This window comes from Ahaetulla prasina, chromosome 4 (assembly GCF_028640845.1).
Source record: "Ahaetulla prasina isolate Xishuangbanna chromosome 4, ASM2864084v1, whole genome shotgun sequence".
NCBI lineage: Eukaryota > Metazoa > Chordata > Lepidosauria > Squamata > Colubridae > Ahaetulla > Ahaetulla prasina.
In genome coordinates this window covers 24,321,674-24,336,567 of record NC_080542.1, presented here as the reverse complement: position 1 = coordinate 24,336,567, position 14,894 = coordinate 24,321,674, and the positions used below count along the sequence as shown (strand labels likewise).

The 14,894-nt window shown below is 42.7% G+C and overlaps 2 protein-coding genes across 4 annotated transcripts in view; one reads left to right on the top strand and one right to left on the bottom strand.

Annotated features, from left to right (window-relative positions):
• Positions 1-520: 520 nt before the first annotated feature.
• LOC131196793 (suppressor of cytokine signaling 3-like) lies at positions 521-13,648 on the bottom strand. Of its 3 annotated transcripts, none has more exons than XM_058180109.1 (2): positions 13,010-13,648; positions 521-2,380 (listed from the first exon to the last, which is right to left on the bottom strand). In XM_058180109.1, exon 2 carries the CDS (start codon positions 2,328-2,330, stop codon positions 1,716-1,718), a length of 615 nt encoding a protein of 204 aa, XP_058036092.1. In that variant the 5' UTR covers positions 2,331-2,380; positions 13,010-13,648; the 3' UTR covers positions 521-1,715. The 3 variants fall into 3 exon arrangements, with proteins under 3 accessions (XP_058036092.1, XP_058036093.1, XP_058036094.1); XM_058180110.1 differs by lacking the exon at positions 13,010-13,648 and adding an exon at positions 7,636-9,990; XM_058180111.1 differs by lacking the exon at positions 13,010-13,648 and adding an exon at positions 2,794-5,905.
• CACNG7 (calcium voltage-gated channel auxiliary subunit gamma 7) overlaps positions 5,911-14,894 on the top strand; it is a 110,910-nt gene continuing 101,926 nt past the window's right edge. The window contains exon 1 of the mRNA XM_058180103.1: positions 5,911-6,199. The gene's annotated coding sequence lies outside the window, so the exon portion shown is untranslated. The remainder of the gene's footprint in view (positions 6,200-14,894) is intronic.

Genomic DNA, 14,894 nt, shown 5'->3' with positions numbered 1-14,894 from the left:
GCAACACACTCCCAAGCCATAATTTCAGGAGAAGTTTCTTCCCTTTCACCTCATTTTTTCCTTTTGTTTGTCTTTGTTTGCCAAATTTAAACTGAACTGGAGAGAGGACATTTCTTATGTGGGCTTTGGTCATTGTTCCCTGCACTCTCAATATCCCTTTTCTATACTTTGCTATACTGTCCCAAATAGAATTATTTCCAAATGGGTGCACACATACACCCTGTTCTACTTTTCCTCTTAAAAGAGTTTATTGGTAAGGTCTTGCTGATAAAAATAGTGCATAGGTGAACAATTAATAAAAACAGGAGATAAGCTAGCCTCTGAGGAGAAGAATTCCTTCACTGCTAACTTTTACCTCTTGCAAACTTCATTACTTTCATTCAGGAAGCAGGAAAGCAAACGCCTCTGATAACAGTTTTGCCTATTGTTGGAGAGGAATTGGCCAGGCTTCCCAGTAGGATCCAGGAAGAGGTCTGGCTTGCCAGTAAGAAATCATAAATGAACTCGAAAGCAAAAGAAGTCAGTTTGCAGATGATCAAGGTTTATTTGAGAGGAGTTTTTAGGTTCCTTAAAAACATTAACTTTAGGACTAAAAATTGTTCTTTAAGAGGAGTATCATTGAACTCTACCTTAGTGAAAGTTTTGCACGAAACGCACAAAATTACCATCTGCAATCACATTTTCTAACCTTTGTGCTGCTGCAAGGTTTGGGATTTTGTTTTTTTTTCAATTGTCCCTTTACTATGAAGTCTGTTTCCTCAGAGACTGGTATCTTTCTCACCCTTGAGTGGTATATCTGCTGGCTGCCTATAAAAACACTCAAGTCGCTGAACTTTTTTTCTTTCTCGTAACTGGTTTCTGAGTCAGCATTCTTGAAAGCTGTCAAGTTACAGTAATGACCTTTACTAAAGGCGGTGACTGGAAGTGGGGGAAGGAGAGTTTTCAGGATCACACAGTGGTCAAAGTGGAAATGGAGGAGAGGACTGCTGTGGATTTGGTGCAGTGTGGCTTATTGCTCAAAATCTGCCTTCAGATTCTATATTCTATATAGAATTCTAGATTCTAAAGAGAAACCAGAGAAGGATCTTGGTTGTAGATTCAAACATTCTTGTTACTGGATGTACAATCTTCTTGTCCGCCTGAGAGTTTGTAGAGAAAGATGCACAATAGTTGCAGCTAAACACCAATTCTGTCCTTGTTGACTTCACTACTGAGCAGTGCTGCTGCAGACTTGACAGATGTTCCTTGTACAGTTAGCAGAGATATTTGTCACAGGGACTTTCACACAAACTTGTCACACACCTTTCGACAACTTTCAACTAAAAATGGGAACAGTTGGGAGGTGCTTAAGGCAGCTCTGCCTATGGATAGAGTAAAATTTTTCTGTTATACTACCTGTGCATGAGAAGCATTTGAAATGTGGAAGTGGCTAACTTGGGAAAATGGGGAAGGCGATTATATAGGATACACATCTCCATATTGTTGACTAACCTACTCTGCCAATCCCTTTTTTCAGATAATTTTCAATAGCTTTTGGAAGGCTTGTTATAAATAGCTCCACAATGAAATGGTTGGCTTATCTGTCAGATGGTTTATTCCAAGAAAATAGTGGTGCATCAGCACTACACTATTTACAACCAGCTCTGCTCATTCATTCTAACAAGGAAGGCCCCAACTCTGCACTCATTGAAAGGTTTTAAAATTGGTGCTTCCTTTTAGCTGCAGATTGAGTTCAATAATGCCTGGGGGACTGGCAGCCTCTGCAGCTGAGCTCTGGTGTCACCTCTGCCCTGCACGGTGGCTCGTACAGCCCGCTGACACAGCTCCTGCAAAGTGGGCACCTTGCAACGGAGTGGCTGTGAGAGGGCCAAAGGTACTGGAGGCTGACCCTCGCTCTCCAAGTAGCAAGGACCCCCTTCCACAGCCCCCAGGCAGAGATAATACTCAACTAACTGGACCACGCAACTGAAAGCTGGGGGATGGCCAGCTCCTGGCAAGGCCTCCAGATGGAAAGAGGAGTCCTGCTGCTGAATACGCAGGTTGGTGATGCCTGTCCTGGTGCGGACACTCAAGGTGAAGAGGTGATGATGGTCGGAGGAATCTCTCACCAGGAAGACACCAGGAGGCTGGGAAGTCAAGAGCCTCTTAGCTTCAGCTCCTGACAGGCTGCCCCAGTAGAAGCCACTGGCCTCCAATCGTTCCAAGGCACTTTCCACCCGCTCAAACTCTCCACAGAAACTCTTGAAATGGTAGGACGGGACGGCAGGGCCTGTCATGGCCACCACGACTGGTGCAGATGCCGGCGGGCAGCAACAGCATAGGGGGACCATTGCGCCACCAATTGACTAGTGGACAGCTTGATCATTTATCAGAGCTGCATCTGAAAAGGAAGATAAAGTTAATTCACAGAGAGGCACCTGAATATCACTCACATCAAGGATGTTAGCCTGGTTTGGCCTGGTGACTCAAAATATTTGGTACGGGTAATCCTCAACTTACAACGTTCATTTAATGGCTGTTTAAATAAAATGACAATGGCGATCAGTTCCCCATGCTTATGATTGTTGCAGCTTCCTAAGTCACATGATCAAAGTTTAGATGTTTGGCAACCAGCATATGTTTACAATGATCTCAGGGTCTTGGGATTGTCATTTACAAGCTTTCTAGAGAGCTTCTGACAAGCAAAGTCAATGGGAGAAGCCAGATTATCTTAACGTCTGATGATTCACTTTAAAATGTAGTGATTTGCTTAACTGGCAAAAAAAATACGTCATAAAACGGGGCACAACTCACTTAATTGAGTCGTGGCAGCACAGTAGTTAGAAAGCAGTATTGCAGGCTAATTCTGCTGCCTGTGTGAATTTCAGCAGCTCGATTCTCACTGGTTCAACGTTGACTCAGCCTTCCATCCATCCGAGATCAGTAAAATGAGGACCCAGATTGTTGGGGGCAACTCTGTAAACAGCTTAGAGAGGACTCTAAACCACTGTGAAGCAGTTATATAAAGTCTACATGCTATTGCTATTAATTGCCTTGCTTGGCAACAGAAATTTTGGGCTCAATTGGGTTCATAGGTTGAGGATTACCTGTATTTGAATAGAAGAGGTTGTACATTGAAAAAATAGGCACACACAGAGAGAAAAAAAGTGCAGTGAGACAATTTCCCCATGCATTTCATAGGTTCCCCTTTTAGAGAAAGTGTGTGTATACACACACATACACACACGCAGGCTCAAACTCAGCCGTGGAACTCATTAGTTGACATTGGGCCAACAATAATATGTCATCAAGTCTACTTCATGAAGCCTTTTCATGAAAAAAAAAGTATAAAAAAGTACTACTTATCTAACTTTAATCTCCTAATTAAGTGTAGAGCTGAATGCAGCTTTCAAAGCTACAGGTGGTCTACTGTTGATCCACCCTTTTTTTTTTTTTACGTTTTAAACTAGGCTTTTCTCTTGATCTCAAATTCTTCACTGACTGATTTTAAGTTGACTTGCAAAAAAGTTTTATCCAGCACAACAGATTTGACAAAAAGTATCGGGAAAATAGTCTAGAATTGCTAAGTACCCAAATCCCAAACATTCTAAATACAGATACCATGTTTCCCTGAAAATAAGACCCTGTCTTATAATTTTTTTGAACCCCAAAATAAGTGCTTGGCTTTATTTTCAGGGAGGTCTTATTATTTTGTGGCAATAATGTAGAGCAAGATGGGACTCCTCTTGCCATCTTACCTGATTTCCAGCTCTGCATTTAAATATTTTCGGGGAGGGCTTATTTTTAGGGGGAGGCTTATTTTAGCGCATACGCTCAAAAGCCCAATTGGGCTTATTATCAGGGGATGTCTTATTTTTGGGGAAATAGGGTAATCCTCAACTTATGACCAGAATGGAGCCCAATATTTCTATTGCTAAGTGAGACATTTGTTAAGTGAATTTTGCCCCACTTTACGACCTTTCTGGCCACAACTGTTAAGTGAATCACTGCAGTTGTTAAGTTAGTAACATGGTTGTTAAGTGAATCTGGCTTCTCCGTTGACTTTACTTGTCAGAAGGTCGCCTTGGGACACAGCAAGGGTTGTAAGAATGAGTCAGTTGCCAAGCATCTGAATTTTGATCACATGATTATGGGTATTCTGTAAACTGTGAAAAATGGTCATGAGTTCCTTTTTTCAGTGCAGTTGTAACTTTGAATGGTCACTAAATGGATTGTTGTTAAGTCAAGAACTACCTGTATTTTATTGATAGTTTATTGCATGGAGTTTATCTAAGCATCACACTATGGAGCTCAGTTTTTTGCAAAGAGCCTGAACTTAGTTGTTCAAGACTGGGGAATTAAAAAGTCATAGTCTCAAAATATGGAATTTGACATTTTATGAAGAATTTTGGCTCTATTGAGCCTGGGGTTCAGGGAAGAGGGTAGGCACAAATAAATTTCCACTCTGATGCTAAAGAATAGGTACAAGAGATATACAGATAGTCTTCAACTTATGACCACAACTGAGACCAAAATTTGTTAAGTGAATTTTGCCCTCCTTTATGATTTTTCTGGCCACAGTTGTTAAGTGAATCACTGCAGTTGTTAAGTTAGTAACACGGTTGTTATATGAATCTGGTTTCCCCATTGACTTTGCTTGTCAGAAGTTGTAAAAGGAGATCCCATGACACAGCAATGGAAGCTCATAAATATGAACCAATTGCCAAGCATCTGAATTTTGATCACATGATCATGGGGATGCTGCCATGGTCACAGGTGTGAAAAATGGTCATAAATCACATTTTTCAGTGCCAATGTAAACTTTGAATGGCCACTAAATGGACTATTGTAAGTTGAGAACTTCCTGTAATTTTGAATGGTTGTTACATAAATGGTTGTAAGTAAAGGACTACCTGTAAGAACTAATATGGATTTCAGGTATTTTTAAATACAGATCTATCTCAAAGAAACCCGAGCTTCTCAAGGGGCAGATCCATTCCTGTAACAAAACCAGCCAACTTTGCAAAATTCAAAGAAGAGATGAGCCAAAGTGTTTGCTTCTTAAACTGATTGACAGATAGAAGAACCAATAGGTTTCCTTTCAGAGTGGTTATGGGGAAGAACAGAGGAATAGGCAAGAGTGGCTAAACATCACTCCCACCCACATCATGCAAGATCTGTATATAAAAATATAAGAAAGCTTCATACAATTTTGCAGCTCTATTCTAATTCTGGGATTCCCTTTTAGAACAGAACCAGAGGGTTGGAAGGGACCTTGGTGGTCTTCTATTCCAATCCCTGCTCAAGCAGGTGACTATGCCATTCTGGACAAATGGATCTCCAGTCTCTTCCAGTGTTGGAGCACCTTCAATTGATGGAGGCTTTTCTCCCCCAAGACCAATCTCTTGTAGGGGGCAGTTTAAGAGATCAGATTTGTAGGCAATTGATCTTCTAACCATAAGATCAGACATGGACATCGGAGGGAAGATCCAGTTTGAAATGCCCCAGAATAAAATTTCCCCAAAGAGGAAAGCACAGCATGGAAATAAATGTTATTCTAACTTCTGATCTGGGTTGCTAATTTTTCAATTTATGGCAGTTTTTAAAAAGACTCTTAGAAACAGGCTGTGTGTTTGACTGCTAACAATTGCTTCCCCTTTCCTTCTTTCTGCTATCGAGCCAGGACACTTCTCTTGCTAAGAGCCCAACTATGGCAGCTTCCTTTTCTGATCAACTTAACTTCTTTAAAAAGTGTTTAATCTCACCGTCGATCTCAGTTACAAGATGGTTTTGAAACTATTACGTAACTCAGAACATGTTTAGGCCAGAGAAAGCAGGATTCTGTTTCATAATCGGATGGCTTGTTACTGGTTGACAGAATTAACTGGTCCTTCAAAGAGAAAAAGTCTAACTCAGCAACCACTGAAAGGCAGAACTGGAAAAGGGAGGCAGTCCAGAGTTGTCAAAGAAAACTAGCCTGCAGCTTGCGAAAGAAAAGACAAAAGAGCAGGGGTGAAATGCTACCGGATCGGACCGGATCGGCCGAGTAGGTAGCGGAGATTGGGGCTGGTTCGGAGAGCCGGTAGCAATCTCTAGCTGGCCACGCCCCCCCAACCAATCTGCAGCCCGCAGCCATGAGTGAAGGCAGGCAAGCTGAAGGCCACACGGAAGGCAGAAACCGAAAAAAGCATGGCAAGTCTGCAGGGAGAGGATCTATAAGGTAAGCCAATGCTGGCAGTGGGGGGGTGGAGGGAGACCCACTGTGCTCAGCCTCGGGGGACCTGCAAGGCTCGCTTGCCTTTTGGGTGTGGCTTGTTCAGCTTTTGTGCTTGGCTTCTGCGGAGCCTTTGGCCAACTGCTGCCCACTTGCCTCCCCCCCCCCACATCCAGCCCATGATGGAGAGCATGCTGCTTCTGGGCCAGGCTACCCACCTTCGGGTCCCTGAAGGGCAGAGTGTGCTCTGCCGCTGCCGCCACTGTTGGCACCGTAGCCGCACAGGAAAACTCCACGGTGCAGCATAGTTCTGGGTTTTTTTGGGGGGGGGAGCCCAGGCAAGCTCTGCCGCTGCCACTGCTGCCGGGAGCATCCACATGGGAGAACTCCCTGGCACAGCACAGTTCTGCAAGCTCTGCTGCTGCCGCCGCTGCCACTGTTGCTGCTGTCAGGAGCGTCCCGGCAGGAAAACTCCCCGGGAATGGCTCTGTTAAGACCAGGTTGTGTGTGTGTGTATGAGAGACAGACAGAAAGAGAAGGAAAGAGGAAGGGAGAAAGAGAAAGAAAAAGGAAGGGAGAGAGAGAGAGACAAGAGAGAGAGAGAGAAAGAAAGAAAGAAAGGAGGAAGGAAGGAAGGAAGGAAGGAAGGAAGGAAGGAAGGAAGGAAGGAAGGAAGGAAGGAAGGAAGGAAGGAAGGAAGGAAGGAAGAAAGCTAGCTTATGACCACAATTGTGCCCCAAATTTTGGTTGCTAAGCAAGTTTCACCACATTTTACAAGTTGGCCACACCCACCCGTCACATGACCACCAGGCCACGCCCACCAGGCCACGCCCACAGGACCAGTAGCAAAAGAGATTAGATTCCACCCCTGCAAAAGAGCCTTCCCAGCTGACTCTGATGTTTAATGGCTGCCTAGCCAACATATCCATGTTGCTTTCTTGACAAAAACACAGAAGTCCAAGTTGCTTTCTTGACAAAAATATAGAGTATATTTTATATATATATATATAATATAAAGTATAAATATAAATATAAATATAAATATATTTATAAATATAAATATAAATATATTATATTTATAAATATAAATATAAAGTAGTTTACCATGATTTTCTTCTAGGGTGAGATATTTTCTCAAATTCCTCATCTAACTATGGCTAGCCGTCATCCATTTGAACACTAAGCAAGTCCAACCTGCTTAACTTTTCTCAAGATCAGGCAATGTCACCTGCAATGAAATGTACTTTCAAGATAATCTACTGGAATTCCTAAGGGACACAGTGGCTCAGTGACTAAAATGCTGAGCTTGTCGATCGAAAGGTCAGCAGTTCAGCGGTTCGAATCCCTAGTGCCGCGTAATGGGATGAGCTGCCGTTACTTGCTTCTGCCAACCTAGCAGTTCGAAAGCATGTAAAAAATGCAAGTAGAAAAATAGGGACCACCTTTGGTGGAAAGGTAACAGCGTTCCGCTTAGTCATGCCGGCCACATGACCATGGGGACGTCTTCGGAAAGCTGGCTCTTTGGCTTTGAAACAGAGATGAGCGCCGCCCCCTAGAGTCCGGAACAACTACCACGTATATGCGAGGAGAACCTTTACCTTTCAGGAAGCAAAAATTAGAATGACACATTGTGTGTTTGACCGATATCTGCTTGCTCTCAAATTGTAATGAGATCATTAAATGAGTTGTGCTCATTTTGATCAAGTGAATGCGGGGATTTTGGGATAGTTGTAATTGCAGGACTGGTCATAAGTCCTTTTTTTCCAGCACTACTGTAACTCTGAGCAGTCATTAAACTAATGGTTGTAAGTCAAAATTACCCATAAGTCATTTGGTATTCTCAATCTGGTGACCCTTCAGATGCCTTGGACACAGCTTCTCATTATTACATGTCAGCCAGGGATAACAGGACTTGTAGTGTAATGAATCTGAGACCACCAGATTGAGGAAGCCTACTCTTAAATCTTCATTCTGATCCTATAAAACACCTCCTATTGAAGTATCTTAAGATCCTGGGAGAGTTGCAGGTAGCAGCTCCTGGTTAAGTTTATATAGGCTCCAAAACTAAGCAGGATGAGACCTGGTAGAGATTTGGATGATAGCTTTCCAGGCAGTGGTGGGTTACCCCTGGTTCGGTCTAAACTGTAATAAAATTGGGGGAGAGGGGGAGGTTCCGCCCACCCACCCAGATGTGATCATAGATGATCTGCGCATGCACAGAAGCGTGATCCTGTTACGAACCAGTAGTAAAGATAAGTAGAATCTACCTGTTTCCAGGGAATTTCATGGCTGAAAACTAGAGCAGGAAGCGAAAGCAACAACTGAAAAAACTGACCAAAATCACTATTATGTAGTTGCCAAGAAAACTGAACGGCCAAGTTCATGAAATCAAAGGAGCTGCTAAACTAATCTAAGAAAATGTCTGGCCAATATTTTGTCATGTTGTTTGTTTTTAAGCTTATTTCCTCTAAAGTACTGATAAAGATAATTGCAACAATGGAAAACCTACATAAATCAGGATTGAATGTTTGGGTTCCTAATGACCTCTGATCTTGGCATTCTTCTTGCAAACATTTCATTGTTCCACCCAGTAAGATCATCCGTGCTTTTGGTTTATCCCAGAATGGTATATAATTAATACATTAATTATAATAAATAATATACACTACCTTATATTTTGCTCTTAAGTCTCTGGATACAAAGCTTTATCTACACCACATTCCAAAATTATCTCATGTAATCAGTCCGGTAAATAAGAATTAGGCCTATTATTCTACTGTTACCATGGTTTTTTAAAATAAACCTTTGCCAGGAAGAATATAAGATATGTTAAAATTCTTTGCCTATTTCCCTGCAAATAAAGAATTTTAATACAAAGATACCAACACCAAAGGAGTATCACAGGAGTGGGTTCTACTTACCTTCACTACCGGTTTGCATCGTGCCTGTGCGTGCATGCTCACTCCGCTTGCACACTCTTCTGCGCAAAAGAGTTTTGATGACATTTGCGTCAGTGGGCGGAGCCTCCCGCCGGTTTTACTACCGATTCTATAGAACCGGTCCAAACTGGGGGCAACCCATCACTGGAGTATCGTCAACTGCAACTCTAAAACTAATCTCAGATTCATAAGCATCACGAAAAAAATATTTCTAGGACTATACCACTGAAAAGCAGTAGATTGAAGAAGGCATATTTGACACCTCATATTCATTAACATTTCCCTGCATTTAGAAATTTAGAGTCTCTATGTCTTTGGAGAAAGAAGTAAATCTATAATTGCACTTATAACTGCTATAAAAATTAGAACCCACTTCTTTATCTTTTTTCTTTCTTTTCTATTTTTTTTCTACCTTTTTTGCACTTTAGTTTTCTCATTTGTTTCTTCGTTTTTCTCTCTCGTTCTATTTAAGTTTGTACTAATTTTACTCGTTTTTAATATCTTTAATAAAGTTATATTTTAAAAAAAGAAATCGAGAGTCTCTTCTCCTAAAATAAAATATTGGTATCTTTTCATGTGGGAAACAAGACAAGTCCTGACAGTTTTCCTGGCCACATTTCTTTGAAGCGTTTCCTATTATATTGCTTCCTTCCTAGGCTGGTTAGAATGGCTCAAAATACCTCAGGTAGCTTTATGCCTAAGGCAAGACTACAATTCAAGGTCTCCTGTTTTCTAAACTGGTGCCTTAAACCACTACACAAAAAATGAGAAGAGGACATTATAGGTAGTCCTTGACTTACAGCCATAATTGAGCCCCAAATTTCTGTTGTTACGTAAGACATTTGTTACGTGAGATTTGTCCCGTTTTACGATCTTTCTTGCCATAGTTGTTAAGTGAATACTCCAGTTGATAAGTTAGCAATCCAGTTGTTAAGTGAATTTGGCTTCCCCATTGATTCTGCTGATCAGAAGGTTTCAAAAGGTGATCACGTGGTCTTGGGACACAGCAAAGGTCATAAATATGAACCAGTTGCCAAGCATCTGAGTTTTGATTACATGACTGTGGAGATGCTGCAAAGGTTGTAACTGTGAAAAATGATCATAAGTCACATTTTTCAGTGCCGTTGTAACTTTGAATGATCACTAAATGAACTGTTGTTAAGGTGAGGACTACCTGTGCTGAAAACTCTTTACATAAAACTGTTTTTTAACTAATCTGTGAATAATACTTTAATGGGAAGAGAGAAAATTTAGCACAGTTGGAAAGTCACAATCTCACAGCAGTAAGATTCTAATATCCTATTCACGGATTCCTCCTGAAAAACCCAAGTGAGTTATTGGTTCTGTGCAAATATGAGACTTGCTTCTTCTTTTTTTTTTGGTTGTTGTTAAAAAAAACATGTCCTAAAGTAGCCTCACACAGGAAAATGTGGCCCATTTTTAAGGGGAGTAGCATCTGAACTCAAACTTGTCAAGTTTAGGTCATTCCCAATCTATATCCGACCTAGAAGGAATCTGTTTACCTGCCAGCAGAATTAAAGAAGCTAGTTCTGTAAATACAACATCCTGGGATATGAACTCTGGGATTTGAACTCTCTGCTAGTCTCTCCCAATTTCAAAATCCTCTGAATTATCATCTGCACAGATAAGCAAATCCTGGATATAAATCAACCATCCCCAGTGTGGTTCAGTTGTGCAACAGAAAATAAGGAGACCAGAGAAAGGGGGCCTAAGTACATTAATAATGGTGGTCCTAGTTCAGCCCTTGTCATCTCCATTTAGAAACCGAGTGAGTAGCAAGTAGTAGAGAGCAAGAACTGACATTAACAGGCTAAATAAATCAATAGCTTGTACATCAGTACAAGCAACTAGTGACAGCTCCTGTAGCCTGAAGCAGCTCCCCTCAAAAGAGGCTCTTCAGCCTCTGAATGAGTCACTCTCCTTATCTGCCAGTAATTCTAGGAGATGTATCCTTCTTTATCTTACATTTTGGGTATTAAGAGGAAATTTCCACCATTGGGAGCCAGATTGGTCTATTCTAGTGATTAAGGCACTAGACTGAGTGAGTTCAAGTTCTTAGCTATGAAAGCCAGCTGGGTCACTCTCCCTCAGCCCAACCTACCTCACAGGGTTGTTGTGGGTGGGTGGAACTAGGAGGAAGAAGGTGTGTTGGATCTGTTCATTGCCTTGTTATTTGCAAAAATAATAAAGGCAGGATAAATAAATAAATAAATTCATAAATAAATAAAATAAATAAATAAATTCAGTATACAATCAAACTAACTTCTATATGATGGAGAGAAGAACATTTTTGTCATTACCGAAGGTTTGACAAAAATAAAAAAATAAAAACATCATCCACTGAGAACGAACCCTTAAACCTTTTATGTTTCAACAGAATGAGAATACAACAGGAGATCTTTCGAGTGTCTACTTAGATTATTTTAAACTTTACTATACTAGCTCGGACTGGGCAGTGTCCTTAAACCAAAATTGCACACTTTTTCTGGACCAAGGACCACTCTGCTCTTTGAGCCCATACAGGTAATCTCCGATTTACAACCATTCATTTAGTGATGGTTTGAAATTACACCACAACTGAATAAAGCGACTTAATTTTCATAATTATGACCTTCGCTGCATCCCCAAATGATTAAAATTCAGAGATTTGGCAATTGGTACATGTGATCACCTTTTGTGGCCTTCTGACAAGCTAAGTCAATGGGGAAGTCAGATTCAATTAACAACCATGTTATTCACTTAACAACTGCAATGGTTCACTTAATAAATGTGGTAAGAAAGGTCATAAAATGGAGCAAAATGCACTTAACAACCGTCTTGCTTAGCAATGGAAATTTTGAGCTCAACTGTGGTCCTTAAGTCAAGGACTACTTGTATTATACCTCATTAAATTTCCTTTCATTTTCTTTATACTTTAACAGAGTTGAAATGATTAATTCTCCAACTACATAAGAAATATTTTCTCCTTTTAGGCACTTTTAAAGGATCCTCTACTTTAAATTGTGCTTATCTGCATAAAAATCAAGCAGCAGCTTCCTCCACAAATCTTCACAGTTGCAGCTGCAAGGGATGGAAACACAAGTAAATGATGTTCTGCGAATTGCTTGATTTTTGTTGTTGGTTTTTATTCTTTTCTCATAACTGCAGATGAGTAATAGCACGAAGAAAGAGGAGACTGAATAATTACAGATTAAAGAAAGAAATGGGAAAATCATGTCTGGGAAACAAAACTTTATTACATATTTTGTCTGGTGTTGGAAGCAAACCCACTTGCATGAATTCTATGTAAAATGCAGCTATTTTTCACTACACACAGAGAAAGATACACACACACACACACACACACACACACACACACACACTTGGGTATTCCTAGCCATGCATGCTGTTTGGTTTAAAAGTTGAGAGAGCGTCAAATACGAAAAGTTGGCTATTTTGCATTGTGGCATTCCTAATCTTTTATAAAGCAGCTTAAGCTTGGCGGGACTTAATCGCTGGGACGTTAATTTGAATTTTGCCAGATTCCAGTTGATACTGTATCTGATTGTCGAGTTCATATTCGGCAACCTAAGGATGGTCTTCCAACCTCTCCCGTCCTAAAAAAAAAAATTAAGCGCCAAAGCCAGACTGGGGGCTTCTCGTCTCGATTTACCCTCCAAATAAATCAGCATCGGAAGAGTTTTCCGTACTCCGCTACCAACCCCGAGAGTCCGGGCGCCGATTTCTTGCTTAAGAGTGGCTGGAATGGGTTTTCTCTTCTTCCCAACTTTCGCAGCCCACCCACCCCAACCCTCAGCTTGGGAAACAACATCCCCCGCACTCGCTCCGAAAGCCCTAAGAGTTTTGCTAAACTTACCTTTGTTGTCGAGGAAAGCCGAGCGATGCCTGGGTTTCTCCGGGGAGCGGGAGAACGAAAGGGGGCGAGCAAATCGATTTAAAACACGGACTCGGCTTTGCAGGCTGGGCTGCGGGAAGCTAGTCCGGCGGGATCGCCCCTTTCCCCCATCTTTCGACCGGCGGCGGCGGCGGCGGCGGCGGGAGGATGGAGGTGGGCGAAGGCGGACCGCGCGTCGGGATGGTCTCAGACGGAGCTTTTGCCTCCCCAGCTCGGACGGGGAAGAGTAGAAAGAGGTGGAAGTTTACGGGGCTGGGGCTGGGGGTGGGGTGGGAGAGTGAAATGGAGGAGGAGAAGGAGGAGGAGGGTGGAAGAACAGCGCCAATCTATTTCCTTTGGCCAAAGAATCGCGGCCCCTCTCTGGTTTCCTGGAAATGCGTGTGAACGTACGTGCGCGTTTCTGAAGCGAGAAGCGCCTTTCCCGTTAGCGGAGGAATCGGAGAAGGCGAAGGGGGGCGGTGGGGTGTGTGCTGGTGTCCGACGACTTCGGATACAATCTCGGTGCGGGGTGGGGGAAAGACAGAGAAGCTTAAAGGGCAGGGGAGAAAGTAGCCAAGAGTTTGCAATAATCGTTCGGCGGCTCCGATTGGATATTCTTTGTATGTATATATATGCATATATGTATGGAAAACATATGTACACTTGTCAGGGAGGAGGCTAGATGCCTCGAATCTGTGTGTGTGTGTGTGTGTGTGTGTGTATGTGTGGTGTGCGTGCTAGGGAAGGTGGGGGGAGCGTGGCCGAGTATTTATTTTTATGAATGGTCGCCACTTTCATTGGTCGCTGGGGAGTGGCTGACAGGGCTGTGATTGGCAGGAAGTGGCTGTATCAACCCCGCGCGCTCCCCTCCCTCCCCTTTTGCTGCTTCTGCTTCTTTTTTCTTTTTTTCCCCTCTGGGTGATTCCTGGAAGTGTGAGGGACTGTTGGTAAGAAGGAGGGGAATGCGAGTTGGTTCCCGCCTCCGCCTATCTCTGCAGTGGAAGACGGGTTGGGTAAGGTGATCGGGCCTTTGGAGGGAGATCCCCCGCTCGCCCGAAGCGGCACACCTTTCCTTTTTAACCCTCTCGGTGCAAGGAAGGGGGGCGGCGTAAAAAAGGTCGAGGAAGCGACCAATGGCAAGCTGCCCTCTCCCCTCCCGCCCCCCCCCAATTCACTCTTAAATCGCCTACTCTGGGATGAAACGTGCGAGCTAAAGGGGAGGGGTTTTTTTGCCTTGGTTTGTATTGGGCGCATGGGTATATGCGGTGCATTAGTGTGACGGGGGCCTCCATGGGCCAGCGTTTTCACGGTGTAAATGCGGACAGTTTGGATCTGTGCACGAAAGGAGCCCTTGGTGTGCGTGGGTTGGGTGGTAGCGGCTTTTCGCTTTGTGGACGACCCAGCTGTACAACTGAAAAACTCAATTCGAAGATCGCTGCTTGCACGATGTGTCGGGGCCAGATTCACACAACACGCTAAGCTAAACCTTGAATCCGGATTGTTTATATGCCATAGCCTGTGCAAAGACATTGGTCATGCTACAACTTCATGGAATCGCCTGGTTCACAACCGGATGACCAGCCCTGTGAACTATACTAGCCTGTTGTGCAAACTAATCAGGATGTGGTTTTGGACAAAGCCTGAGCCCCTGTCTGCTCCATCTTGAATATGGACATAATACATTGGTTTTCTACCCTGAAGCTGCTGTAAGGGTTAGGATGAACTGAACGTGATAGTGCTTTGAATATTTACTAGAACTACCATATGCAAATAGTATATGGTAATACCATATGTATTATTACTACCATCACTCTCATTATTACAGTTACTTTGCAGTGTGACAGGGTAGCTAGAGAGCTGGGTGAAG